This window comes from Dermacentor andersoni, chromosome 1 (assembly GCF_023375885.2).
Source record: "Dermacentor andersoni chromosome 1, qqDerAnde1_hic_scaffold, whole genome shotgun sequence".
NCBI lineage: Eukaryota > Metazoa > Arthropoda > Arachnida > Ixodida > Ixodidae > Dermacentor > Dermacentor andersoni.
The window spans coordinates 139006646-139034237 of record NC_092814.1 but is presented as its reverse complement, the minus strand read 5'-3'; the positions used below and the strand labels follow the sequence as shown (position 1 = coordinate 139034237).

Sequence of the window (27592 nt, the reverse complement as noted above, 5' to 3'; positions counted from 1 at the left end):
TCTTCAGAGAGCGCTCTATGTCTAGCAGGTTGAGTTTCGCTTGTAAAGTACGTCGTTGAGTGTCAAAGAACGGGTAGTGACACAGAAGGTGCTCTAGAGTCTCATCGCACCCGCACAAATTGCACGCCGCACTGTTGGCGATTCCTATCAGGAATGAATAGGAATTTCTAAATGCGACGCCCAACCACACGCGACACAGTAAAGTTGTTTCGGAACGGGAGAGTCCAGGTAGCAGGTGAAGTCGCAAGTTAGGGTCGAGAGAGTGCAAGCGTAAGTTGGTGAAACCCGGTGAATTACATCGTAGAATTGTGGTGTGGCGAGCAAGTGATTGAAGTTGTCGCGTAGCATCAGTCCTTGAAAGTGGCATAGGAACCCACTGATGTTTTTGGTGAGACGAACGCGCAGCTTCATCGGCGCTGTCGTTGCCGACAATTCCGCAATGGCTTGGCAACCATTGAAATACAATGTCGTGGCATTTCTCGAGCGCGTGATTATGAGCGTGCCTTATTTCGTACGCTAGCTGCTCGTGAAACCCATGACGTAGGACAAACTGCAGAGTTTGTAGGGCTGCATTGGAATCTCAGAAAATGGCCCACGATCGTCTCGCGGCCCGCCGGCGGATCACCCGAAACCTCTCCAATTCTTGGTCGAAATCTGTGCGTCTTGTAGATGTTGTAAACGTCCGCGTAGAAGCCTGCAGAGCTTGTATTATCATGTCTTCGAGGGGCTCGGGATGGTCATGTCTGCACTTTTCCTCGATCGAAATTCGGTACTCTTGCCAGTCTATCTGTCCTGAGCGCCCAGGGTAAAGAGAACTGTCAAGTCCTGATAGTCATGTTGGTAGGAATATGGTCGCTGCCATGAGTTTCAATATCTGTGAACCATTGCACTTTGGAACTTAAACTATGCGACACTAATGTTAAGTCCAAGCAGCTGCTGTAAGACACTCCTCGGAGATAAGTCGGGCGCATGGACGATGGGGTAATGGCCGACGCACAGCTGCAGCCAGTCACGTCATGCACATACTAGTGCAAACAAATTGCGAGCGTTACCTGTATGGGATAGTACTACTCGCGATTTGAAAGAAAGGCGTTGCTTGAATCGAGAGAACACGGGTCTTCTCCACGCTACCTTTTACGCCGTACTCTGAACGACCTGGAGTGATTAGGAAAGTTCTACGCGTGTTGATTGCGTTCCTCCGAGACACTGAATTGATGAACATTTGGTAAAACATCGTCGCTAATGGCGTAAGAGATAAGCTCAGGCGGAATAACCGGCCAAACACACCTGTATAAACCCTCCTGCCGCAAGACCACCACAAGTTGTACCTGTCTGGCGAGACCACAGGATGGTGACGTCAGCTCTGCTTTAAACTGCAGAGAGAGAGAGAGAGAGAGAATTTATTGACAGAAAAGACAGAGAGGTCGACCTGAGCTAGTGCGCTCTAGTCTGCTGCTCTGCACTGGGGAAGAGGGAAGGGGAGTGAAAGTACTGGGATGGATGATGATGATGATAGAAGTGGGGAGTGCTTATGTATATGGGACAGCTGTCCTGCTAAAGCCGCTCGTCGAGCTTGGTGTCCTGCAGAAACTTCAACACTTTAGTTGCACTCATCGAAGTTGCAGTGTCAGGCCATGGGTCAAGGATAGCTTCCTCCGACAGTGGTTGCCCGCCAACGCTGGCTAGGAAACTTTCTAAGATCTTTCGCTCCAGCATATATGCTAGGCAATCGCACAGTATGTGTTCCAGTGTTTCAGGCATCTGGCAGTGTTCACAATCAAGGTTCTTCGATTGGCCGATGAGGTGCGCGTAGCGACGGGTGAAAGCAACGCCTAGCCGAATCCTGTGTAGCAGTGACGTTTTGCTCCGCGTAACCTTCGGGGGCAAACAGAATTTACTGCCTGGGTCGATCATATGCGTAGGCGTCTGTGAATGTTGTCATCGTGGGCTCTGTATGCCGTTGTAAGGTCCTGCATGAGTGCCTTGATCATGGAGTTGGTGTCAGGTCGCGAGTAGGCAATCCGTACTTCACACTTCATCAGAGGAAGAGAATGCCGATCTTGCCTCACTGTCAGCGAGTTCATTGCCAATCACACCACAATGACTAGGCACCCATTGAAAAGTGATCACGTGGCCACTTAAGTCGGCACTGTGATCAAGTTCGGCGATTTCCAGCAGGAGCAGGTAGTATGGTTCTTCCTTTAAAAAGCATTTTAGCGCCTGTAGCGCTGATTTTTCATCGCAGAATACCGTCCATTTATGAGGTGTCTGCGGTCTCATAAAACTGACAGCCTTCCTTATTCCCGCAAGTTCCGCAGCCGTAGATGTCGATTTGTGGTCTAATCGAAATCGCCGAGTAATTCCTAGTTGTGGGATGACAAATGCGGCCGTTGTGCCAGATGGCGTGACTGAACCATCGGTATATACTTGTACAGTCCCACTATATAATGTAAATATATGAGACAGGGTGAGCTCTTTCAAGTCAATGGAGGAAACGTGTGATTTCTTCATAATTCCGGGTATCTGAAGCCTCACTAGTGCTCTTGGCAATGTTCATGGAGATGTCTAGGGGATGTTGGGGGCCAAGAACCTTGCAGGTATAATGCTTGCGTGACGTGGAATTGCTTTAGAAAAACCACAGTCAAGGTTGGTGCTTGGAAGTGTTGACAGAGGATGGTGTGAGTGTCTGGTTAGCAGGCGAAGATAGGTTCGCACAGGTTCACAAGACCTGCATATGTCGATTGGACAAGCCCGTGCTTCCACTATTGTGCCCTTAGTTGACGTGCAGCGTGGCAAGCCAAGGTATATCCGCAGTGCTTCTGCCTGAAGGCTCTTCAGCGTTCGTATACAAGATGATCCCATGTTAGATAGCACAGGCATGCTGTAGCGTACATAGCCCACAACAAGTGCCTGGTACACTTAGAGCAAACTTCGCTCAGAGAGGCCCACTCTCAGTCCAGATATTACACGAAGAACGTGTATGAAGTTGGTCAGTTTAGCTCTAAGCGCAGTAACATGTTTGGTCCAAGAAAGATTGCGGTCTATTATCACGCCAAGAAATCTGTGGTGGGTGACTAAAGGGAGCGCCGTTCCGTCGACAACGATTGGATATTGTGAGTGCGCACTGCACACTTAGTTGCTGAGATTGCAGGCCTCCACGGAGCAAATACTTCACCGTGATGGTAGCCGCACGTTGAAGCCTTGCACGCACTTGTGGACGTGTGACCACAGATGACCAGATACAGATATTATCCGCGTACGTGCTGATATGCGTTGTTTCAGGTAGCTCGTCTGCAAGGCCCACCAGTATGACATTGAACAATATTGGTCTAAGGAAGCCACTCTGCGAAACACCCCTGCGAAGGTCCTGTCTATCAGGCTCGCCATCCGAAGTGGACATGAAAATGGTGCGGCCACTGAGGTAACTGTGCAGCCATGCATACTTAAGCTTCAGAATTATAGTTATTCATGTGTCTTGTAGATCAGGTTATTAAATTGTTGCCCTTCTAACTGACCTCCTCGCGCCACCTTCGTTTTGTTCTTCCTCTGATAGAACTGATCCAGAGTTATAAAATGCATCACAATATACGTCTAGCAAGTCTGTTCGCATTTCGTTTCAACGACAAACCAAAATTGCAATGCGGATTTGTTGGTACGCCATCATGAAATACTACCGTAGCGCGAACGGGACGAGGACACATGAAGAGCACATGAATACTTTCTGTGTTTTTGTGTGTTCATCTGCTTTTCTTGTAACCTCGTCTTAGCGCTACGGTAGTATTGCCAGAAAGTAAAAGAAATTCATATACAAGTCTTCCCATTACGAATCCAGTTCAACACTCAACAACAATCGACTTAAATGCCTAATATAATCATCAAAGAAAGGACGCTGTCGCCACGAGTATTTTGATAACTGCTGGGTAGCCATAATTTGCTCTCTCTCTTTGATAACCGCTCATCTTTCAATAATACTGCCCCGTGTTCTTGTGCGCATATTTACGCACAAACGATAATAGGTGTAGTTCCATGTTCATATTAGTGCAAATAGTAAATGCAGGATGTACTATGAAGTCAGCGGACAGCAGTATTACAGCAACCCTGTGAACCTGATCCGAACAATTTAGCACTGATTGCGAAACCGTGCTAGAGATGCAGGGATAATCTGCTACATAAATGTGAACAAAGTACTCCTAGTACGTTGATTTCAACGGCTTGGGGTCATGTGCGTCTTCATATCATTGTGCACATGCATGTGGGAAATAAAATCGGTCAAAATGCAGTGGTTTATTTAAAACTAAATTCTGGGGTTTAACGTCCCGAAATTGGCATAGTACGTTTATGAATGGCGCCGTAGTGGAGGGGTCCCGAGTAACCATTCAAGTTAGGTTAGCACAATAACCTAAGAGAAATGCCTCCTCTTAGGATACGAACACATATACTCCTCTCAGGATACAGACAGCTTTCCCGCCATAAATTTAGAAACTAAAGCCAAAGCCTTGCCAAAGTGTCCATACGACACACAAGGCGCTCCGAGGCTTGAGTGAGGAGCAGCATATTCGCCCTATAATGACCCTATCATTATCTAAGGCTCTCTAGGGACATTGGTTCTCCCAATGACCCGGGTACACGTCGTAGTGCATGGTCCATCGACAGGTACAATCACGCGCCCTGTGACTTCTAAATTCTTGAAAAAGACTCTACATAGATTCGCATGTGAAAGCACAAAATCAACATAGTGAAGCCCGCAAACATTTTTCTTGAATTCCTTTGCATGAAATCCAATCTTACGCTTATCTCTATTCTGTGCCCGTTTCCGTTACCGAGTGTATTTTCTGGCCCGCTGCTCTTTTTATCTTAAAGTTCCTTAGACAGACCGTGATAACTCGCCTACCTTTCAGGACATTGCAATTTTATCGAAACCTTCTCTACAGCAGTAGGTCTAGCTGCACGGGTCGTAAGCATATATTATAGTCAGCACTGGCGCTACTCTTTGACAATCTAATATCTCGAAGCGGATTTGAAGAACTGTCAATACGCTCTTCAGTCAACCGCTTGGTAGCTGCTGAAGGATATAGCTGCCGCTGAAAGGATGCAGACACATTGTTAAGAACGGCCCGCTCGAGTGCAAGTTTTGCCAGCTCGTTGCGACAGCGGCGGCAACTTTTCTTGGAACGCCACCGTTACGCTCTAGCCTCGTCGCTGTTGTGACTAAACGCGATTGGCGGACCAACTATTGTTACTGAACCCGCCACCACAGACCTGATCTGCTATGAGTCGCGGAACGTCTACGAAGGTCCCTTCCCACGCGCTGTGCAAGACGCAAAACAATGGACACCACGGCGGCCGCAATGGGTCAGCTACGAGATCTGCGAAGGCCATCTGCCCTCGGGGGGGGGGGGTGTACCGTGAACTTGTGTGTGTGTGTGTGTGTGTGTGCGTGCGTGCGTGCGTGTGTGTGTGTGTGTGTGTGTGTGTGTGTGTGTGTGTGTGTGTGTGTGTGTGTGTGTGTGTGTGTGTGTGTGTGTGTGTGTGTGTGTGTGTGTGTGTGCGTGCGTGTGCGTGCGTGCGTGCGTGCGTGCGTGCGTGCTTGCGTGTGTGTAATCCCTCGCGAAGAGGCGGCTCGTCACCGGGTCCAACGTTTCCCTCACCTTGGGATCGAGGGAAGACCGAGTGTTTATAAACCGCTGTTGTGCGGCTGTTCAGTACACTTTCTCTCGCAGTCATGCTAGACTGATGAACTGCAACATCCTGTTGTAGATACTGTAAATAAACTCATATTCCTCGTTCTCGATGAGAAGCAGTCCTTCCCTTCAACAACGTCCTCAGCCTGGATAAGTTGGACGACGGCATGGGCCAGCTACCTTATAAGTCATGCCTGACTCCAATCTTGACAACTGATTACGAGTGATGGGATTGAGCCCGCAATCCTGACAACTGGCTGACAGCGGTGAGATGGACTTTGCGACGTGGTGCTGTGTCTGCGGTGAGTGCTTGGTTCTTGCTTTGACTCTCTATAGGCTTCATTTTGTGGTTGTTCTGTTTAGAACTGTAGGGAAGCTAGAACGAGCCGTCTGCAACACGGTGGTTTGAGTGCTCCTTTAGGAGGTATCGGCGGATTAACACAAGGGCGTTGTCAATAGTACAAGACATTTCTGGGCAGTCACTCCCATTGTGAGCACATGTTGAAGCGAGGCGATCTGCCTCCTCATTTCCAGCAATACCCACGTGCGAAGGTATCCTCTGGACAATGAGGGGCACCCCACGAGAAATAATTTTGTCGGCGGGCTCTGTTATACTGCGTAGAATTGGGCTATTGGCATTCTTTCTCAACAGCCTGCTAAGGACAGCACCGGAGTCTGTAAGGATGACGACCTTCGATGTGCTTATTTCTTCCTGTACGTACTTCAGAGCAACATCAATCGCTGCCAGCTCCGCAGTTCTTGATGAGGATGGATGAGGTATTCGGAACACCCTTCTTACGTCAGTCGGAGGGGAGAAGACAGCTGCTGCAGCGCCTTCAGCGTCGATGCTTACCGGTTCGTCCGTAAATAGTTTAAGATGGTCTCTATATTTGTCAGTGAGGTAGTATTTTCTGAACTGCCAGGAATGGCAATGAACAATGCCGCCATTTTCCCCATGCGGGAGAACGGTCGCTGAATCAGCCGGTTAATAAGTGCTTGTCCATCTGATGCTCGGTGCAGATGCTCTACGTGATATAACGCTCTCTGGTCTGCTTGCATCCTTCAGGGGCAGCTGGTGTGCTTTAGTGAGTAATGGAACAGACTGCGCCTCACGAGGTAAGCCAAGAATGACTCGGAGGGCAACACGATGGTGGCGTTACAATTGAGACATCAAACTAAGCGGCACGTTCAACACTGGCAAGGCAACCATAACACCAGAAAGTACAGATGATTGATATTCCTACAGTGCTGTCATCCGGTCACAGCCGGCACCCCTAGCAATCAAGGCGGCCACATATCTGAGTAGGAACTGCGATTTGCGCCGCACAGAGGTAACGGCAGGGCGCCATGATAGGCGATCATCGAGAATTACGCCCAGGTAGCGGTGTTGCTGCACCCAATCTATAGGTGTTTCTCCGAGGTATAGCCGGCTCATGGTTCGACGAGCGCGTTGTCTAGGATGATATGCAATTGCGGCTGACTTAGCGGCTGAAATCTGCAAACCAACTTAATCCATGTATTCTGATGTGACATTCAGAGCTCTCTGCAAGATTTCACGAAGACGTGGACCATGGTGCGAAGAGCCGCTGATACACGGTGCGATGTCATTAGCATAGATTGCTGTGCCTATTGGAAAGTCACATTCTTGAGGCAATAGGCTTGGAAGTCCAACAAGTACGCTGTTGAAGAGAAGCGGCGATAAGACGCTGGCTTGTGGGGCACCACACTTAACAGTGCGATATCCACTTGTTGCTCCTCCAACGCGCACTTTCATTTTGCGCTCCGATAGAAAATGGCCTACAAAACGAAGCAAACGACCTGAAATTCCCGCAGCCATAAGTGCGAAAACAATAGCCCTATGTGGTACCGAATCAAATGCTTGTTCTATGTCTACGAATAGTATATATGCAGAGTGCTTGTCTTCTCGAGCAGATTGAAGTCATGATACAAGGTCTGCAATGCTGTCGAGGGCTGAACGGCGGCTACGAAAGCCGCTCGTGATATCAAGAAAGAACTTCAGTTCCTGTAATCTGCTATCTAGACGAAACAGTACCTTTCGTTCTATCAGCTTCATAACATTCGATGTTAGTGATATTGGCAGGTATGATTTGAGGTGTTTTGCAGGAAGTCCGGGCTTTGAAAAATGTATCACCACAGGTGATTTCCATTCGTTAGGGATCTGACTCGTTCGCGACACTCCATTATATTCGTCCAAGTTAAGCTGATAAAAGGCCTCATCGATGTTTCGTAAGGCTTGGTACGTGACACGTGACAGCTTCTTCTCCTGGGTGTCAGTGCGGCGTTAAGAAAGGCTAAGCGCATAGCGTAGCTCCTCGAGAGTAAAGCTCGCCTCATTCATCTCGCAAGCAGGACCATAGCAGGAGGTTGTGGTACCGTGACTACCGTGACAGAGAATTAAGGTCGCCGTTTGTGTTGTCTCCTGACATAGCAAATACGAAAAAGTAGGCAAATGCTTAAGTGAGAATTTTTGGTGACCGTTGGGTCGTTATGCACATAGCAGCAGCTGGATTCGTGCAGATCTCAGGAGTTCGGAGAGCCTTCAGTATGCGCCATAAACTTCCGAAACCGCTTGCCGTATGCAGCGAACTACAAAGTGAGGCCCAGCTCTTTCGCCAAATTGTTTCGTGTGCCGTCGTGTAGCTCCACTGTGACACAAGAGACACAAGTAGAGGTTACTACAGAATCGTTAAATCTAGCTAGATATGTGTCGCACTTCTTTGAGCATACACGTCATCGCAATTCTTCACTCAACAGGCATCATACATCGTTTTCGTCCACGTGACATCGCTGTGTAGACGAATGAATGAATTCTGGTGGTTTTACGCCCAAGACGACGATTTGATTATGAGGCACGCCATAGTGGGGGACTCCGGATTAATTTTGAGCGCTAGGGGTTCTTTAATATGCACCCAATGCACGGGACACAGGCGTTATTGCATTTAGCCCCCATCGAATTGCAGCCGCAGCGGCAGGGATTTGATCCCGCGACCTCGTGCTTAGCAGTACAACACCATAGCCGCTAAGCCACCGCGTCGGCTAACTGTGCAGACATCCGACACTGTGCCTGATTTTGTGTTTGCATTTCGGCATAGCTTGTGAGCGGTGTAGAGGATAAACATTAAGCTTGCATAAGAATAAAGCTGCGGCATTTGTGATGAATAAACATAAAGATGCGCGACATTTTCCTTCGAATAGGATGAAAGGAAACAAAATTATAGGAATCGCTGTTTGTTAAAAAGTGTTTAACTTCACATGAATTTTTTTATTGATATGATATAAGGAGATGTTGACTTACAATTTATGGCGCCGGCTACTCCTTAGCTCTTAAAAGGGTCTAGCTTACAACATACAGGGTACAGGATTACATATCACATAACCTTTTCATAGAAGCACCAGGACTTGTCAAACAACGTTTTCACAGTAACACTATGACGTAAGAAGCACATGGTACATACAATATAGAAGTTAAATGACTCTACAGTTGTCTAGAAAAAAGTATCAAAAAGACAAATGATACTTTCACCTAATAACGCAGTCTCTAGTCAGCGGGTGCTACATACATCGTGTAAATGCATTATCACATATAGTCACAGCAGAACAGTCAACATAACATAATCCACAAACACATGCATATATACAGCGACATTGAAATGAAAGGAATAATAAAAGCGTTAATAACGGCCAACGATGCCGCTGTCTTCAAAAAAAAGTCTTTAGTGCTTTTAAAGCGCTCTTCTGCGAGGACGTTGTGAGCCAAGGACCCAAAAGTTTCTTTAACCTGAAAGGTCTGCGGTCTAATGTAATTAGGGTTGAACTAAGTCGGCGCCTTGGTGTGTCGTGATGGGGGCAATCTAGAAGGAGGTGATATATATCTTCGTCTACAAATCCACAATCACATTCGGGGGTTTCCGTACGGCCAATTCTGTGTAAGAAATGTTTTGTGTAGGCAGTACCAAGCCTTAATCGATGAATAAGGGGTTCAATATTTCTGTCTGATGACAAGGAAAATTTGAATTCAATAAACGGATCAATATGATACAAATTCGAGCTCTTAGAATTCTGATCAAACCACGTATTTCTAGACATTCTGAAAGACGTCCTTATAGTACAGTGTAATTCATTCTTTGATATTGGGAGCGGAACCACGTCATCTTTGAGGTGCGCTTGTCGTGCTGCTTCATCGGCTGCTGAGTTGTCAGGAATGTTACAATGCCTTGGTATCCACTGGAATGCTATTTCATGCTTTGCTTGGCTAGCCTTCGTGAGGTCCTTAAGTGTTTCGTATATTACACTATCACTGATTGTTTTCCTTTTGTGCTGCAGACTGATGTTAGAGCCGCCTGTGAATCACTGAAAATTACCCATTTTTGCGCATCTCTTACTGTCAATATAAGTTTTATCGCACATAGGATTGCGAACAGTTCTGCCATTGTGGACGAAGTCGCACGAGCTAGCTTAAACGATGCTTGTTTGTTGAGGTGCGGTATTATGAATGCTGAAGTTGAAGAGGTTGCTGTACTGAAGCCAACCGTTTCGACGTATCTGTATCCTGCATGAATACCGCACAGAATTCATACTTGTGCGTTGAATCTGCATAATATTTCATTTCTTTTTTACTTGCATGTACGTCCTTTAAGCGTCCCTTATCTAGTTCGTCACGTCTAAGTAGGCCAAAGCACGACATAATATTCGAATACACAAGCGCCCCATGCAGAAATACGACGCACGTGCACTGTGAAGGCTCTTTCACACCGGCGACTGACAGCGGTCGCGCGACCAAGTTGGTCGACCATGGTCGCAAAACTTTTAAACCAATCAGCGGGGTGCCGAAAGTTATCTTGTGTTTTCACCAGGCGTCCTCCTGCGTCGCACAAAATACAAAGTCCACGCCACCATGACAGGAATGTAACTGGTATCTTGACTCGTGATGCTGGGGCGCAGCAGTTCCAGCAATATGTCGAATGTACGCGGTAGCACTCGCAGGAATCAAAATAGCTGCAAACGAATGCACAAAAAGTATGCACCTATTCCCACACAAGGCGAACGAGAAATTAGAACATACTCTCGATAATACTCCTCGTGATGCGCACGGAGCTCGTGTAGGAGGCGGCTAGCATGGCCGGCCACTTATCGCGAAAGGAAGCACGGGCGCACCTACTAGCGTCGCTTTTTGTTGGGAAGCTTCCGCGCTGCCACAGCTGACACCACGGCAGAGCACATCAGCGCAGTGACGACGTCTTCCTCTTTGCTCGAATGAAAATCCATGGCTGATGCCGGAACGCGAAGCCACCGAAGTGCGCGCGAACTGCGTAGATCCCTATATAGTTTCGCTGAGAACGATAATCTGCGGGAATGCGACTTGCAGGTTGCGCTCAGCCGGGCTTGGCGGTGTGAGCATCGCCCGAATTCAGTCGCTTTTTGGTCGCTAGTCGCAAATGGTCGCGCGACCTCTTCAAGTCGCCGGTGTGATTGAGTCTTGAGGCAGCGCGGCAACTACTCCTATACTTGCTCGACGCAGTACATTAGGCCAGTGGAACACAGTGTTTAACAAGTACTGATGGGACATTCATGACTTTGTACAAAAGCGCCGCTCTTGGAAAACGGGGACAGAAAAAAGTCAGTGGCAGTTTAGTGGTCAATGCGAGAGAAATTTGTCAGCAGTACGTCGCACCTCTCTGAGGTCACGGATACATGATTTAAACCGCGTTCACCACATTTGAAGGTGTTATTCGAGACCATACTCGACACACGACCTGCCTCCTCGAGGAGCGAAGCGCAGCTGACGATGGTCTGGGGCAGACCGCCGTCAGTTGCATATATATATATATATATATATATATATATATATATATATATATATATATATACATAAAAAATTCACCCACCCACACTTATTTCCACTTGGACACTCCTAATGCTAAAGCATTTAAAATGGGTCCTCATTATTTGTGTCCTTTTCCAACTGCGCTACTTTCAATAAGTCATTAACAGAGTAGGATTTGCCAACTCCTGTCTGCACTACCTTGACCCGCTTGAACAATGCCTCCTAAGATAACAGAAGGCCGGTGCACATTGATCCACGAAGTCAAGCTACCTTGCCCATGGAATCTAGTGGGGATTCTGCCGAGCGTAGAGTTTCCTACAATAAATACTAAAGGGAACTCGGGCGCTGCGATCCAGCCATGCACCATGGCAATGATGAGAAGTACACGGATTTGTCTAGTCTTCGTGCTTGTGGCTTGAGACGTTCTTGCGGCTTTGTTTATTACGCTTTTACCTGCCTTCATTGTTTGAAAGTTCAAAGCAATCTTTACTTGTATAAATGCAGAAGACCCCATGAACACGCATAATCACTACTAATTGCAGCATTGCAGCCTGTCGAGGGGCCAAAACGAAACGCGCCAAGCGTCTCAACGCGTTCGCTTGCCCGCGAGATATTTGTAAGGGTGTTCCATGGCCGGTTGTCGACGCATGCATCCGTAGCGTCAAGGTTTCGATATCCAGCTTCATTACTAGACGTCCTGTGTTCGGAACCTGCCATCGGGCTATATTAATGGCATTTATTTATTTATTTATAACACACTACTTTGTTTAAAATGATGCGTTTGCAAGATCACAAAGCCGTTTGAATCCAGAAGGAAGAAGTTTAGGCGAATGCATGTACTAACCATTATTCCCACGCTGGCTGAACTTTGCAGCTCTCATATACACCAGAGTTCCCTCTAGTAATCATTGCACGAAACCACATGCTCCCGAGCAAGCCGGGGGAATTTCGACGTCACCGCGTTCGTCACGCCGGGCTTGGCAATGAAAATTTTGGTCCAAGTACCATGAGCCCATAAAACAGAGTGCACAGGCCCGCTACATAGGATGCGTTGTCTTGACCGCGCGATAACGGCAGCGAAAGTGCGGCCCCAAGAAACTTCCGGTCACGGGCCTTATCAGTCCATTGCGCCGGAACACAGAGCGCGTTTTTAAGTTGTTCTACTGTGCGGAAAGCCCATCTTTAAGTTTTGAGATAAAAGACATGCGCATTATTCCTCAAGGCTAGTAGATAAAATTTCTCGTATAACTTACGGCAACTTTTACTTGTAAAATTGTCGTTATGCACAGAGGAAAAGTGCTGAAAATCTGCGGGCTTAGATTTTAACGCACTCCTGCCACTCGATATCGCCGCCAATGCCGCCAGGCCATCAAAAGTATTCACTGACTGTGCACAAAATGTAGGCGCCCGTGATTTCTGTGTGTGCGTGCTCTCGTACACATGCTCATTGTTGTATATGCACATCTCGTACCATCATTGCAAAATTATGTAAAATGTCTCTGTCACGTCATCATTGCACATAACCATTGTGTACACTGTATATATAGAACATCATTTTATATATGTGATAATTAGTTAGATGTAATCATTAGATAATGTGTAACTGTGCGTTTCCGTGCGTCTATGTGGTTATATGTTAGTGAGCGAGGATTCGGACACTACTTTGAAAACGTGCCTATTTTGTATACGTTATCGTGCTGGTGGAATTGTACCGTGATTGCGACTCAGTGTTCGTATCGTCTCTTCTTGAAATAAACTTTTTCTAAACACATCAGTGAGCTAAACCGGAAGCCGTCCAGGGCCTATGTTCGTATAAAGCGAAAGGGTCTTACATTAAGCCTTCGTCTGCCGCCTGGCTTATCTCATTGCGAGGCGGCTTTCGCTTGAGGCTGGTCGTCGCGTTTACAAACGCCTATACTGCTTCCGTATCGGCAGTGTGGGCAGTGCCTCGTGAAAGTTTTGGGGCTGAGACAAATTCATCCAATATACCCTCTGCTAATGCCCATCTTTAATTGAATAAGAACAGCCTCTGCGTAACAGGAGGGCCAATATAGAAATGGGGAACCAGCACTATAGAGTATTCTACAGCCGTGTCGTATTTGACGAAAGCACTGCCTTACACGGTGAGACCATGGACGCTGTTCAATGCTCGAATATGTAAGCGAAACACGATTGCACGAGTGAGTAAGTACAGAGTTACGTCACGGGACGTTTGCGTCATTACACATTGCCGTTTTCAGCTCACGGACGACGGGCGGGGGAATGTTGATGGCGCGAGCGCAAACGGTGCAACGTGCCACCAAAGTTAGTATCCTGCTTACCTCCGAATTTACAGGCTTTTATGGCTCTCAGAGTCACGTATTGGCTGCGGGCGTGGCGTTGGTAGTGTCCGCATGCATTCCAAGGAAGTGACGCTACCGTTCGTTGCTTTTGGGAAAACGGAACTAGTGCGTACGCGGCCACAAAACAAGGGCCGGATTCTCAAAATTTATCTTGCTTACCAGCTGTTCTTGAGATGTTACGCTCTAAAACAAAATTACAGCCTTTGGGTTATATCTTGCCACGCAACAATAAACGTCATCTCTCTTGTCCGCATTTCCTTTCTTTAACGCTATACGAGCCCAGTACTTCCCAGTAACGAACGGCATGTGCGTTATCATACTGACATAGCATTCCCGACGGCAAAGTAGCGGGCGCGGCGTTTTCAAGAAGGAAACGCACACTCTTAAAACGGTTGCACCCTTTGGGGTGTATATTTGTCCCCCAACAATAATCGTCATCTGCCTAGCTTGCGTTTCCTTTCTTGAAAACTCGGCGCTCGCTACTTTCCTGTCGAGAATGCTGCGTCATACTGATATTGCGCGTGCCGTTCGTGACTGGGAAGTACCGGGCCCGCAGCATTAAAGAAAGGAAACCCGGGCAAGACAGATGACGATTATTGTTGTGGGACAAGATACGCCCCAAAGGGTGTAAATTTTTCTAAGAGTGCAAATAAGGCAGATGACCATTATCATTGTGTGGCAGATATACACCCCAAAGGTTGTACATTTGTTTAAGAGTGTATAGCTCAAAAACAGTGGCCAGTGATGACAGCCTTTGCAAGTCTTCGTAATCTAAACGTTTCGCCACAGATGTAATGTCACCTCGTAGTGACTGTGAAGAACACGGTAGCAACACTGTGAATCACGAAACAAACTATTAGGCGAACCTGTGTCCACGAAAGCATGTGACACTGAAAGCACAACGATAGCGGCGAGCGCAATCGGCGATCGTCGAAACCTGATCAGCGGGTCAAGCGCGTCGGTTTTTCTACATGACTGGTCGAAGGTTCCAACGTAATCGCTGGTGCCCGCGTGCCTTCCAGAAAGTACTACACAGTTCGCGTCGCGCATACAATCAGGTTACACAAGGGTCGGTGACAACATAAAACTTGGCGCTCTTTGGCCACATCTGGCCTTTGCACCAATAAATTCAAAGGATCATCATCACAACATAAAACGGATAAGCTCTAAGAAAAGTTTACAACCTTTGAGTCGTCTATTGCCACACAACGATAAACGTCATCTGTCTTGTCTGCATTTCCTTTCTGTAACGCTGCGAGCCCCGTACTTCCCAGTAACGAACGGCATGCGCGTTATCAGCATGCCATAGCATTGCGGACAGGAAAGTAGCGGGCGCGGCGTTTTCAAGAAACGAAACGCAAGCAAGGCAGATGATTATTGTTGTGCGTCAGATATACACCCCAAAGGGTGTAACCTTTTTTTAGAGTGTAGAGCCATCGATAACATTCGAGAGACTATCAATACATGCAGGCACGCCCTGCGCCGAGTGATAACGTTTAATATTTGTTGGCCGGGGAAAAGCGGTTCGATATTCGATTAGCAGTGTAAGTGTCGTCAGAGAAACTGTTATTGGCGATTCGGCGGTAATTAGGGACGGATGTATTTACGAAGGCAACAGCCGATATTATCTACTTCAAAAGAATATCTCACGATACTTCCAACTAATGCCACAAAAGAAATTACAAAGAAAGATGCGCAGGTGTGTAATTGCGAGCAACTTCTCACGACGCTATTATTTATGACTTTTTTAGACTTGTAGCGCAGCTCAGAACGAGCAACTCGTTCTGAGCGGCGCTACAAGCCTAAAAAAGTCATGACATACCAACTCGCCCAAATTGCCGCCTTTTTGGCTATCATTTATGTTCTTGAAGACATCATTTTCTCGCGTTATTGTTAAGATATCAACATAAGTGATAAATAAAAAAGCACTTTGCTTAAATTTCGCGCGTGATATGTTTATTTCACATAATTATTGCTATTAGCTCTCATTCCACAGTGGGAGTGTGTGAGTGACGGAGTTGGGGGGGAGGGGGAGGGGGGGAAGGAATAGGGTGGAGGTGCTAGGCCGCTCATTTGCGACCACTACGCTGCCAAGCCACATCACCCTCAGGAAATTTCAACCAGAAAAATAGGAATCCCGCTTTACCCTTCCCTTCTCACGTCGCTACTTGTGTTACCGTAGTACAAAAGCCAAGGCGGAACAACTGCGGGCCGATTTGCCAGGCCCAGCTATACTGTAGAACCGCCACCCGCGCTACAATCACCCAACTGTCTTCAAAGAAATTCGGAAATAAACAATGTTCGTCTTTGCATTTACCCAGCACTAACATAAGTTCACTAGCTTAGTTTATTCAAAATCAAATGCACAGTCGAGAGCAAAAGTCTAGGAACCACAGGTGTCAAGAAAAAAAATGTTTTTTGCTTTTTCGGTCTACGAATGAAGGCTTAATTGAAGTGGACCCACCGTAGTGGCTTATAGTGGCTTTGGTGTTGCGCTGTTGAGTCCAAGGTCGCGGTATGAAATTCTGCCTGCGGCCGCCGCATTTCGATGGGGGCGAAATGCAACAACACCCGTGCACTGTGTGTGCATTGGGTGCACGCTAAAGAACCCCGGGTGGTCAAAATTAATCCGGAGTACCTCACTACGGCATGCCTCATAATGATTCGTGATTTTGGCACGTAAAATTCCAGAATGTTTTTTTTTTTTCATTTATTTAAGTCGTACAGCCTACGTGTGCCTGTTTCACCAACATCATGCACTAAGACAATTCCACTTTGCACAGTTGTTCCAGAAGAAATTAGATTTTTCTGTTGGTACCATCACCTTTAGATTTTCGCTCTCGACCGTACATATGTATGACAGCAGGAGAAGAAGAAAAAAGCTAAACAAGGAAAGTTTCCTATAGCGGGAACGTTGATTGTTCTTTCTTCTTTATTTCTAAGTCTTGCTTAAGTAACTTACAGCAATAGTAGCCAGCATCCCTGCTATAGTAGCAGCAAGTGTCGTTTCTGAGATACACAGACAGCCGCCCGTAGCACGGAGCTGGCATCCGCTGTGCTTCTGGTATATCGCAGCCGCCAGAACTAGTTACACCTAGCTTCATCAGCGACCACATGGCGGGAGTGGAAGTTTGCCAACTTAGGCAGCATACAATGGACGGCGTCGAGGTGAGGCAATGAAGTAGTAGACAGTACATTTTTTTTTTTCATTTTGGCCGCATTATTAGCACGGAGACTGGCGTGAAACACTGAGGCAGCTTATAGTAGACGAGGGCGCTACCGCATAGGCGGGAATGAGGCGCATTCCCAAACGTGCACTCTCTACGAGCCCCAGTTCGTGTGTTGCCATAGACCGATTTTTTGTCGTAACACTTAAATATAATTAAGTGTCCTTATTTTTTATACCACGCTGTATGAGGCTAAATACAGGAATGGTTTCAAACATGCATGAAAGAGATGTCCCACAGGTCAAAAATATTACAAACAGAAAGAAATGCAATAAATAACTCGATAATTTGGGACGAAAGCGAAAGCGGTGAGGTACAAAAGTGCATTACAAAAACGGAAATACGCTACAATACACACCGGATAGCCCTTCTGTCCGAGCAGCCCTTCTTGGCTGCTCGGACAGAGCCTTTCTCAAGCGACATATGAACAAGCGAGCAGGACCATTGCACGAGCGTCAAGCACTCATGGCCACGGCAGTAAGTCGCCGTGAAAGTGCGCGCAGTCACAAGAATCGTAAGCTCTCGAACAACACCAAGTCCGGACTCCTACGGCGCTGTTCGCGTAATCTACTACACGATGAAAATATGAAAGGCGAAAGCAACATTTTGGAAAACAGGATAACTGTGTTATTTGACGCTCGATGGCGTGTAATGTTTACAATTAGTATTCCATTTGGCGACATATCTTGGCTGAGCCATATTACTGTGTTAGGTTGTTCGGGCGTTGCGAACTAATATAATCGAATGCCTGGTTATAAGCAACATAATGTCTGGTCGCTTTTACATGGGTCACTAAGCGTGAGCTATTGCATTGGCCTTTGTAACGATAACTATACTTCCGTTGTTTTAGACATACGAGGCCGGAATTTCTGAAGACTGCAATTACAGTTTTGTTTCAACGCCGTAAAGGAGCTTTAACAGGAAATGGTGGCAATAGGTTGCGTTTTGTGTTAAGCGCATCTGTCAGATTTGAGGCAATCCGAAAGCTGGAGAAAGATTTATCAAAGTAAAAAATTGTCATCACAGTATAACGAATCTACGAAGGAAACCGTATCTGAAAGTTTTTTTTTTTTTTTTTTTTTGCAGTTGTAGAACAATTCTCCTTTGTCCGAACCCGGGACTAACGTCGTTTCGACGCGGTCGCTCAACCTATCCAGGAGGCGCGCTGATGTGACACTGGTAACAGCCGTGTCTCATTTTTGTATATGCATCTGGCTGGTTGCCGCTGCCTTTAATTTCTTCGCAGAAATGGATGGGCACATCCTTTTCTCTTCTCAGAGCTTCGTAACAGCAGTTCACTTCCTGCAGCTATCAATACTCGACCATTACCGCAGCAATATATTTTACAAATAACAGCGGAAGCTCCTGAACAGCTTAAGCCTGGAAATTTCTATGACCCGAACCACATGCGGCTACCTGAATGAATGTTCTACTCATATCTTTAAAAAGGCATGGGGATGACCGCAACGAAAACTGCCGTTCTCCTTCAGGGCATGCCATCTGAGTGAGACAAGGCCTGCGCTAAAGGGGAATATGAATGACCTTAAAAATCTAATGTTCATTATAATTGCAACCACATGACGGCATATGTTACATTGTTTCATGTAACGTACGATCTTAGATTTCGCGCTAGCTGTTCTTTAATGCCTAACAAATAAGGAGGTATATGATGCATAGAACTTGAAGAGTCGGAGTGAAACATGAAGTGTCTTGAAACGCTAGTTCCAATGTAAAGAGGTTGATACAACAAGAACAGATTATATGTTCTGTAGGAACTAAAGTTCCTTCTAAACCACTTCCTATCTTCAAGGAAGAGGTAGTCCTAACAAGAAACGTACGTATAGGTGGCGGTAAAAAATCAATGCTAGGGCGACAGGCGGTACGCAAATCATTGAAAAAACAGGTGCATGTCGCCGCTCACGAGAGCGCTAATCTAACTAAATATTTTGGATACAATCGACATTTTACTTAAAATGAAACATAATAAATTGCGAAGATGCATAGTGTCCACGCCACTGCGAAGAGTGAGCTGCATAGCCGCGACTGTTCCTTGTTGAACCATGTGGAAAAGTAACGGATTCCCACCTACGTACGACCTTTTTCGCCACAATTATATCGAGTCCCTGTCGCCATTGTTTCTACTTGCGCTTGTTATTCAGGCACAGAATTACAGCAAAAAACAGCAAAGAACGGTAGCTCTGTTGTCAGGGGATGCGTAACCGCACTGCAAAAAAAAAAAAAAAATCTCCTCAGAGGTTTGTTGCTTTCGAACGCCGTGTATGTAATCTTGTTGTGAATATGAAAATTTTCGATATGTCCTAGCCTGGCAGTGAATCAGTCTACCGGTTTGCGTGCACTGCACTTGGCTGTAAGACATGTCGTAGGTAAAAAATATTTTGGTTTTCCAGCGTGATGCACTATGGTATGGCAGGATATATATTTTGTTAAATTGTACACCAGAATGCAACGTCTTGTATTTTATAGTTCCAGAGCGAACGTTTACTTTCGGCGGCTTAGCGTTGCAAAAGAACACGTTTGACGCTGATGGGCTTCCTGATGAACAAAACACCGCAGAAGGACATACCAAAGCAAGTGAAAATGCGCGCCGTGCGCTACTTTGCGTTGTCGTCCAAGCGGGGGAAGGGAGGCAGTGAGTGTGGGAAGCGGAGAACTGGAATCGCGACGCCTGTGACGAGGGGAAGGTGGTTTTACAAGCCACGCGCTCAACTACGCAAGCTCTGGACCCAAAATGTATGATGAAACTACTTCGTAACTTCCTGTGTACACGTGCTTTGGATTCGAAGTCGTAGAACAAGCGAACATGCGTCACCATTGAGCTCTTACCCTTCCCACTCCGCACGGTCTTGTCGCGACTGCTTTCAGTATTCCTTTTACTTATTGTTGGCTCTGCAGGCAACTCATCCTCCAATGCAACCGCGGCGTACGAGCGACATTCCTCAGGAACAGGCTACCAGAAGTCTTCGGCAATACTATATACACATCTTCAAAATCCGAGGCGCTCTGTTCCGTTAGAAGTACAGGTGTGCTTATTGGTGGCAGAATGAACAGCGACCTCTATTACAAAAGATTTCACGTGCACACCATAGTTCGGATGATTTTAAGACAGTTGCCTTATCTTCTTTCCCATTAAAATCGTGCAGCATACTCAAAGCCCATCTAAGCGCCAGCCGATGAGACGCGGCATTTAAGATTACATATGGACATTATGATGGCTTAAGATTGGACGATGCCTTCTGTGTCATACTGGTGACTACCATGAACAGCCAGTGCACTTTGGGGCCAGTCAATCATAAGCCGTTTGGAGCGAATATATGTCCAATTTTTTTTTTTCGTGACGCTAAGATACATTTCGACAGTCATGTACCGCGTTCACCTAAACGCCTTCCATACGTTAAGCATACAGAGAGGGAAACTAAAGAAGCGCGTATAAAGCCTCAACGTGGCCACTTCGCACAAGGTGTTACAATAGCGGCATTACGCCGGGAATTAATACTGGTTCAGCGGCTTATTGTTAGTTTGCAAATGGCGTATGGTATACTATAACAAAAAATGACATAACATTTCCCAAATGCTGCATTAGAAGAAATCAGAATAGAAAGAAAGAAGAAACTATTTTAGAATGTGATAATGCCCTTGTAATTATACTTTGAAAATCAACTATCTACATTAGTACCTTCTCCTGGCAGCGACCTCTTTCTTACGTCATACAAACCTCTCTATGAGCACATGTGAGGGCAGAGGTCTAACGTTAATTTTATCAATCTTCAGAATTGGTACAGGCACTACTCTTCAGGTAATGTTGACATAATCATACATTCTTATTAGCTACACTGCTGGTTAGCGCCTACGATTAGATGCGGTCACCTACTGCGGCTGTTAGGTTATACACGACACCGCCCAGCAAGGAAACACGGCCGCTTGTATGCTTACAAAATGCAGATGAGGACACGTCTTTTGGCGACCGTCTCAAAGTTGCGCTGATCAGCCTTCGAGATAACGGATAATTTTTTTCTTTCCTTTTCGAAAAGGTTCTTTGTTGGACACTTTGGGTAGGTGTCCAACAAAGAGCAAAAGCCGTCTCTGCTCATGAATTCCGCGTGCACTTCTCTCGACAGCTTTTTCTCCATGGGGGAAAGGGGGGGTGCATCTCTACCGCGTCCGAGGGTGGCAGCCCGGCGCGAGAGGCCTGTCCCACCGCACGCGCTTCCGTCGAGCACCGGGATTCCAAGCTCACCTGACGCCAATCCATGTCGTTCTTAGCCGCATGGAGTCGCAGCCCATTCACAGTCCGCGTGGCCTCCCTGACGATGATCCACTCGGGTAATATCGGCGATCCGCCACGCGCTGTGGGTAAACCCGAGGTGCGTCGCTCTGTCCGCGTGGATGCTCGCCTCGCAGCGGGGGAGAAAGCGCAACCGCACTCGGCAAGGGCCCGACTGGCGCTACGTCGCCGTGCAAGTGCCGGTCGCGCTCACGAACTCGCCGTCGCCCGAAACCACGCACGAGCCTCCCCCGCCGGGGGCGCCCTCCTCTCCCACGAGTCGCCCTCGCCCGATCTCGTTTTCTTCTCCTTCCTTGCACACTTTCTACCCGAGCCTTTGTCTCAGCGGCGCTTTCGAAACGTTTCGCGTACATACGCTGCCGCCTGGTCACCCTTTCCCATTGGCCCTCGCACTCGACCCCTCGGGAAGTTGGCGAAATTTCTAGGGAAGGAAGCTGCGGTGCGATACGGTTTGCGGTGAGGGCCGTTGTACCGCACGCGCGCTCATATACGCGCACCGTCTGTGCGCCCACTTTCGCATGCGCGGCGAAGTAGCCCAGAACAGAAGAGCCACTGCTCGCCGAAGTTGTAAACGCGTTCCTCCATTCAATCCATACAAGCATTCCAAGTTGGGCGCATTTACAGCCAGTCTGGTTGCGATATCGCCAGATTCCAACATGACTGGTGCGGACGCGTTGCGCATTGTTGGCTAGCTATAAGATGCCCGCACATACCATATACTAACCATATATATATATATATATATATATATATATATATATATATATATATATATATATATATATATATATATATAGATAGATATATATATAGTATTCTGGAACAATTACTAACACAACATAAATAACTCGCTGCCAAATATTTTGCTAGGTGCTTAGTAAAGCCCAACTATTAACGGTAAAGTTAGTTATGACGAACTAGGCCAACAACATGGTCAGACAAACAATGACTGGCTTCGCTAGAGCTCGCACCAGGTACCATAGCCGCCGCGGTGGTTCAGCGGATATGATGTTGCGCTGCTAAGCACGAGGCCGCGAGATCAAATCACAGCCGCGGCAGTCGCATTTCGATGGGGACGAAATACAAAAACGCTCGTGTACCGTGCATTGGCGGCAAGTGAAAGATCCCCTGGTGGTCAAAATTAATCCGCAGTCCCCCACTACGGCGGGCATCATAACCAAGTTGTGATTTTGGCACGTAAACCCCCGTAAATTCAATTTCTTGCCCATGTGCCAAGTCCTCCCCCCCCCCCCTCCCCAGTCGTACAATACGCTGTCTTTCATAACGCGATCCTCAAGGCACATGTCAGTACCTGAAAGACGACGTAAAATGCATCACTGTGATGCTTTGCAATGCGTCATTTCGGCAATAGCCAACACAGCAAAGTGGGACGGTGCGAGCGACGCATGTCACCTTTACAGCCATCATCTGCCTGTCGTCCCTATCTTGTGTCCATGTCTCTGTGTTGCGCTACACTTCATCCCAATACAATATCACTGACCAACTAGCCCACATCGCCACCCCCGTCATCTCAACGACGTCAACTGAAACAATGAGCGCATAAGTGTTTCACACAAACACAGAATGTCGTGTGTCGCATTTGTCGTACCTATTGCCTACGGTTACACCCTAATATGTCAGTGAAAGCGGTGTAAGTGTATTAACTTAACCTCATCAAAGAAATGATTAACAGTGGCAGAATAAGAAGTGCCGCTGTAGCCAACATTTGGACGAGGGGACCCTTCGTCAGGGCAGCAACTACTTTCCTTAGCAGCGCTTATGTACGCGTAGCTCAGTCATCCCTTGGGAAGGAGGTGGAGAATAAGCTGGTGCGCAGAGTAGGGTGTGGGAAGTTTTGACTTTGACTAATCTGCTCTGACTCTAATGTGTTTTTGCGTTCTTGAAATGTTATCTCGCATAAATAATGCGGTTTCGGTTCCACCATTTCTTCAGAACGCAGCCCTGAGAGAATACGAAAATATCCATTACCATATAAAAGCGCACTCCCCCTTCGTAGACTTGTTGTGAAGGTAGAAATTCAGGGGAAGAGAGAGAGAGAGAGCAAATGATAAAGGAAAGGTAGGGAGGTTAACCAGGACTGAGCCCGGTTGGCTACCCTACACTGGGGAAAGGGAAAAGGGGACGGAAAGATTAAAAGAAGAAGAGAAAGTCTACTGGCGAAAAATTCAGGGGAAAAAAACGAACGAACTGTGAGGTAGTGGAGGGGAGGCAATGATATTTCCGATAATTAACTGCAACTTAGCTTTTTTATGTTCCTGAATGATGTACAGGAGAATTTACTGTCCAGGTGTGTACTAACCTTTACTCTATTCGTGCAAAGTTGTACATCGGTATCTTGGGCCAAATAGATTTTGTCATTAACCGGCACTTTTTATATTGATTCCATCATTAGCCATCACGCCAGCACGATTCTTACGAACCATCTTAGCACCCCAACTATCTTGCCAATCTAGCCACAAGAGCACACGCAACGTTCAGCGCGACTGATTCTTCAAAATCAGCTAACCTCCATGATATATTCGTTTATTTTTATCTCTTTCGAGTCTTCGAATTGTGTTTATGTTACGTCGGGCTTCGCGTCAGCAGCACGATAATCCGGTGGTGCCTCACTCAGGCTCAAGTTCACCTTACGATTCCGGGGATTAAAAGTCTGACTTGCTCAATGCTGTGCTTACACAACTCCCAGTTTCTTCAGTTTGTGTTGGAAGTACAGCAAACACACGCACGTCTGTACTGACGGCTCGGTTACTTCCACCAGCTTAGTCGGAGCTGTGGCTGTCCCGAAAAGATTAACGACAGCCCAGGTAAAGATTACACATGTCACGACATCTACAAGTGCCTAACTCGCACCGACGCGAGGCGCTCTCAAGTATATATAGCTTCGAGAATATTGCTTCATTGTTTCGAGAACCTCCGAAGCAATGAGTCATATTTTCTGACTCTAAACCACCATTACAACGTCTACAGTAAGTTCTCCGACGTGGTTAACAAGAAAAAAAAAAACAGGTGATAGTTGAAATCAAAGAGCGTTATTATTAAATGACAAACAAAGAGGCCACGAAATTATCCTTCAGTGGTTGTCTGCTCACCGTGGTGTCTCGGCAATAGTCTCGCGCAAATGAAGCCACTGTTACGTTTCGCCTACGACGCGCGGTATAGCCGGCGCGGATGCAACGGACGCCGGGGCTTCGTTCAAAGCGGCGGACATTTTGGCCCGTTCAGCGCCGCCGATACGCCTCCCCGCCACGCGCGTCCAGGCATGTTTCAGTGCCACGTGTCTTCAAGTGTGCGTGTGTGTGTGTGTGCATGTTGGTGCCCACGCTTGTCAAAGCGCGGCAGCCGGGGAGAGGAGCTCCCCAAGTGTGAAGCGAGGAGGTCTGACCGGCGCCGGCTTGGCGGATGCGTCACTACACTCGTCTCAACGTGTCTCTCAGCCTGTCCGTGCCCCGCCGTCACGTGGCCTCGTCACGAGGCCTTCCTCTTGCCCTCGACTCCGAGAGTATAAGAGCAGCTGCTCCCGGACGCCGAGAGAGGCTCCGATTTCTTCCGTTGTGTTACGTGGTCTCCTGTCTCTCCACTTCGGTCGACCTGACCACCCGCTCTTTTGCGATGCTAGAATAAACAAGTTGTTCTGTTAGCAGTCGACTCATGCTTTGCCAGGACCTTCGGATGCTTCCAGTTGTGCCCCAGGCCGCCAGGCCAACGCTACCCTTGGGGCTTGCAACCCAGGTGCAACAACGGGTGTCAGCGCTGAGATACCAACAACTGTCTGCCAGCGGTGAGATCGCGACAACGGAGGCCAGCAGCGAAGATATGCGGTTGACTGTATGCTGAGCAGCACAACGAGCATCCGGGAGCAGTGCAACGAGCCCTGTGTGATGACTGGTTGCCTGCAGCGGAACGACTGCGCTGAATTCTTGGCTGCGAGGTTTCGTGAGTGCGGGACTTTCTTCTTCCGAGTTTTGCCAGGCTTTTGTTAGAGTCAGAAACAGAGCTGGTAATTGTGGTTGTCGTTGCTGCCGGGTTAGTTTGCGGCAAGACAATAGTAGGCAGTAGAGAAAGCAGCATTCAGAGCAGCCATGGATTTGAAGTCGTTGCGCAAACCGAAATTGCTGGAGCTTGCAAGAGAGTTGGGTCTGGATGTCTCAGACAAACTCAGAAAACCAGAACTGCTAAGGGCTATTCTTGAGTTAGAAGCTGAGGATGACGAGCTGTCGGAATGCCTTGAGACCATTGAGGAGAGGGAGACGGCAAAAAGACAGGAGCGGGAACTTAAAGAACAGAAAGAAAAAGAAGAGCGCGACCGTCACCACGCTTTGGAAATGAAGCGTCTCGAGGTAGAGATGGAACGCGCTCGTAATGGAAGTCAGGCACACGGTGCAGGAGAACGAGTATCGTTCAAAATGACTGACCTGATGTGGCCGTTTAAGCTTGGAGAGGACATTGGTTTGTTCCTGCTTAACTTTGAGCGAACGTGCGAGAAGCAGGGGTTCTCTCGGGAAACGTGGCCACAGCGCTTGCTCACTTTGTTACCCGGCGAGGCGGCCGACGTAGTCGCTCGCTTGAAGAGAGAGGAGGCAGAGGATTTCGACAAAGTGAAATCGAGTCTGCTAAAAAAGTACAGGCTGTCAGCGGAGGCGTTCCGTCGGAAGTTTCGGGAAAATGAGAAAGGCAGAAGTGAGTCATATACAGAGTTTGCCTACAGGCTAATGTCAAACATGCAGGAGTGGCTCAAAGAAGAGAAAGCGTTTGGTGACCACGAGAAAGTTCTGCAGTGTTTCGGGCTGGAACAGTTTTATAGTCGGTTACCTGAGAACGTGCGGTACTGGATCTTGGATAGGCCAGACGTTAGTATGGTGGCTAGAGCCCCTGAGCTCGCCGAAGAGTTTGTGACGCGTCGGGCTCGCGGAGCTAAGGACGGTCAAAAGGGTGAATTTGGCTCCAAGTTTGAGAGGCCGAAGTTCACGCCCATGAGAAAGCGGTTCGAGGCGAGGCAAGCGCGCGTGTGTTATACGTGCCAGAAGCCGGGTCACTTTTCGGCGCAGTGTCCAGAAACAAAAACAAAAGTCGTGTTTTTGTCATTATGTAGCACTGACGAGAACATGAAGGTTCTCGAGCCTTACATGCGAGACCTCCTCGTGAACGGGAAAGAGTGCCGAGTGCTTCGCGATTCCGCAGCTACAATGGATGTAGTTCACCCCTCTTACGTAGAACCCGATATGTTCACGGGCGAGTGCGCATGGATCAAGCAAGCCGTGGAAGCTCATAGCGTGTGTCTGCCCGTAGCAAAAGTGCTTATTGAAGGACCTTTCGGAGCACTTGAGACGGAAGCCGCAGTGTCATCTATGCTGCCCCCCCAGTACCCGTACCTATTTTCGAACAGGTCCGATCACCTCCTGCGCGAGAAGGGGCTTTTGTTTGGTGAGGCTAGCGTTCAGGCCTTAACCAGATCGAAGGTTCGGGAGCTCGCTGCAAAGGCGGTAGTTGCGGGGCCGACGTTGTCGAACAATGAGAAAGGGTCAGAGGCGCAGCAAGCTGATATTCAGAGCACACCCGAACTGAATAAAATTGAGCCTGTAGCGTTAAAGGCACCAGATACTCGAGAGGAAATGCCCGATAAGGGAAAGTTAGAAGAGCTATCTGCAGATTTGCTCATCGCGCCTACGTCAGACGGACTTGATAGGTTGCTAAAAGTCAGCCGGTCGGCTTTGATAGCCGAGCAAAAAAAGGATGGCAGCCTAGAAAACATACGCTGCATTGTCAAGGAAGGTATCGCCAAGAAAAATGCTCGTTTTGTGGAAAGAGGTGGGGTCCTCTACCGGAAGTATCTAGACCGCAGGGGAGTGGAGTTCGATCAGCTGATCGTGCCTCAATGCTATCGTCAGGATCTGTTGCGCTTGTCGCATGGGGGTTCGTGGTCCGGACACCTAGGAGTTAAGAAAACTAAGGACCGTCTCTTGCAAGAGTACTATTGGCCAGGGTGTTTTCGGGACGCAGACCACTTTGTGAGGACATGTGACACCTGTCAGCGGGTAGGCAAACCAGGGGACAAATCGAGGGCGCCGTTGAAGTTGGTACCTATCATTACGGAGCCTTTTAGACGGCTCGTTATTGATACAGTGGGACCTCTGCCGGTAACAGCCACGGGGTACAGACACATTTTGACTGTGATC

At 47.6% G+C, this 27592-nt stretch overlaps 1 protein-coding gene across 1 annotated transcript in view; it reads right to left on the bottom strand.

Annotated features, from left to right (window-relative positions):
* spz3 (Spaetzle domain-containing protein 3) overlaps positions 1-21572 on the bottom strand; it is a 111975-nt gene extending 90403 nt beyond the window's left edge. The window contains exon 1 of the mRNA XM_055062092.2: positions 21351-21572. Within this exon, the coding sequence (XP_054918067.1) occupies positions 21351-21365 (15 nt within the window). The 5' untranslated portion in view covers positions 21366-21572. The remainder of the gene's footprint in view (positions 1-21350) is intronic.
* Positions 21573-27592: the final 6020 nt, after the last annotated feature.